Raw genomic sequence first — 2,918 nt, 5'->3', positions numbered from 1 at the left:
TACAACGTTTCGACAAGGTTTTGTCATCATCAGGTACAAGTAATTTACACTGACACGGATATATATATATACAGTATAGAACAATTACCCATTCAAGCCATCTCCAACCATTATTAGTCTCAAAGTGGGTTCCTCGTCATCGAATTTGACTCCATCTAATTAGTCTATCTGAGTTGATACTTTTCTTATCAAAAGAGTATCGCTAATAGCAGTAATGTTTCTATTGCATTCATTCTTCGTTATTAAGAAGACGTTATTTATTTCACAGGCAAAATCAAATACTCCGAAAGAGTATACGATGCTTGTATGGCGGCTTTTGACTGTTTGCCTTTAGCGGCACTCATGAACCAACAGTTCCTTTGTGTTCACGGTGGCCTATCGCCCGAGATTCACACGTTAGAAGACATTAAAAAGGTAAGTGGCCAGTACACTTAGATTAATTTCAAAGTCAGTAGGAAGCCAAAAAAAAAAAAATACAAAGATTCCATAATATTTGGTTTTTGTTATCAGTTCGTAGCCGTGTGGTTGGAAACTATCAGTAATTAATGTAACCAAACCAAGAATAAACTTGTAACACAGTTATAGTAAAAGAAGGAAAATGGGATACAATTAAAGTGGGGTAAAAATAGCTAAGGAATCGAGTAAAAAACGAAAAAATATAAAATAACAATATACGAAACTAGAAATATTTCGGAAGCATTTCCTCATTACAAGGGAGGAAAAAGATTCTTACGAAATTGGGTTGGTAACTTGTATTCTAGATTTGTTTTTAAACGTCGAGTTTGTATAAGTTTGTCATGTTAAAAAACAACTATAATGCACCTTATTCTTAACAGTTAAATTTTGAATAGGACATGTTTGTTAATTTGTATTCACAGTAATGGGGACATTTTGTGCGCTTTTTTATGATATATCATATGAACAGTAATTCCGTTATTTTTAAGAGATAAAGACTATTTTATTTATGTTTCTTGTGAAAGATTTCCATGATGTTACGAAGCTCGTTAAACTATTTACTTAACTTTTTTTTTGGGAGGGTGGTGACAAAAATAGGTGTATATTTATAAGTAGCTGGACATGGCCTATACTGACTGCGTAGAGCTAGGCGACACAACATGGAAGTTAATAAACTCGCATTGCAAAGCGTTTAGATCAAAACTTGGCCCCTAAATTACAATTCATTCCGGAGCAATACTTGTATCAGCGAAGTAAAGGCTAATGTTTAACACAGGAAACCCTTCCACCGAAAAAAAAATCCATGGTAATAAACACAGATTTGAAGTTGATGAATGTTCACAAGCTTCCAGCCACACCTCGAAACTAACAGTGATTTTCACAAGAAGATGGTCACGTACTGTCAAGTATCTTGAGGCAGCTTCAATGGACTTTGGTGCCATTTCACTTTCTTAAACGTTGTCTTGGAAACCAACGTCCACGTACGGTGGAGAGTATATGAAAGTTTGTGTAAATGCGTGGTCTAAAATTCACTTCGTTATTCTTCGCTGAAGCTTGTTACAATGGTAATTGCGGTGTTAAGGCAACAGTGCATGAAATACATGCCCATCAGAATGAGCGCGATCTACGATGGAGGAAGTAGTTCCAAAGGTAGCACAGAACTTGGAACATTGATGGAGGAAGTAGTTCCTGAGGTAGCACAGAACCTGAAACATTGATGGAGGAAGTAGTTCCTAAGGTAGTACAGAACTTGGAACATTGATGGAGGAAGTAGTTCCTGAGGTAGCACATAACATAGAACATTGATGGAGGAAGTAGTTCCTAAGGTAGCACAGAACTCGGAACATTGATGGAGGAAGTAGTTCCTAAGGTAGCACAGAACCTGTAACATTAATGGAGGAAGTTGTTCCTAAGGCAGCACAGAACCTGAAACATTGGTCTTTAACTCTCAATACATTTTACAAGCAGTATCTCACATTTGGCTGTTTGGTTTGTAGTTAATATTAATTTCCGAACAGAGCAACCTACCTACTTAAAAATACAAACCAACCAGGTAACGAATATATCTCATTAAATAAACTTCTTATAAACATTATAATACATTGTTTCTTCATTTATATACCCTCGCTGTTAGTGGTGTTTTCGGCGGTGACACAAGATCTCAGTATCGTATTAGATTTGAGTATACAAAAAGTATTTTTCTTAAAATATAGCTAATGTAGAAAAGTTTCAAAGATGCTTCATTAATATTCAGAACTGTGTGTCTATTAATGAAATCAACAGGGGCAAAATCATAGTTTACCTGAAAAACCGACGTAGTGACGATCTTCCATAGAAATGTAATGGGGTAATAATTGTAAGACACAGTGTGTCACACATTAACCTTGGTGTGTACGTGTGTTTATAGACTGTGTTACGTATTAGAATTTATAATAATTTGAAATTGAGTTAACTGATAAATTTAAATTTAGTAGTTAAATTGTACTTTCGATTTAGCAGTTCAGTAAAAGCCGATATATAGTCAGTTTATGATATTTGCCAACAACATTGATACACACAGTTTTCTTTTTTTAACACAAATACGTTTTCATATACACACAACAATACAATTTACATTAACAGTTATTACAAATAGTTATTACAAACAATGATTTATAAACAAAAGTTTCACAAACTTACAAGCAATATAAAGTCTTCTTTCTAGTCTGGAACTTCTTCGATATCTTATCGAGGGTTCATGATGAGCGAGTTGATTACGAGTTGGCGTAGGTATAATTCACTTATCAGGGAGTTAGCTAGCTTTGTTCTTCATTACTTACCAGCCAGACAAGCCGAGTTTTCCACCGTGACGTTATGTAATGTTTTCGTAAAAATACTAATGTCCGATGAGAATCCACTGAAGTTAAATTATTTGTAGTGTTCGAACTTTGTAACTTCTCCTGGTCAAATATCTGAAATTTTCC

General features: G+C 34.8%; 1 protein-coding gene across 4 annotated transcripts in view; it reads left to right on the top strand.

The window, feature by feature from the left end:
• The window catches only part of LOC106465252 (serine/threonine-protein phosphatase 2B catalytic subunit 2-like), a 150,990-nt gene that overhangs the window by 110,465 nt on the left and 37,607 nt on the right, over positions 1-2,918 (top strand). For all 4 annotated transcript variants that reach the window (XM_022389686.1, XM_013925567.2, XM_022389583.1 and 1 more), the window contains exon 5: positions 269-414. In XM_022389686.1, the coding sequence (XP_022245394.1) occupies positions 269-414 (146 nt within the window). The remainder of the gene's footprint in view (positions 1-268; positions 415-2,918) is intronic.

This window comes from Limulus polyphemus, unplaced genomic scaffold, assembly GCF_000517525.1.
Source record: "Limulus polyphemus unplaced genomic scaffold, Limulus_polyphemus-2.1.2 Scaffold1, whole genome shotgun sequence".
NCBI lineage: Eukaryota > Metazoa > Arthropoda > Merostomata > Xiphosura > Limulidae > Limulus > Limulus polyphemus.
The sequence above is the reverse complement of the archived record's forward strand: the minus strand, read 5'-3'. Positions and strand labels throughout refer to the sequence as shown.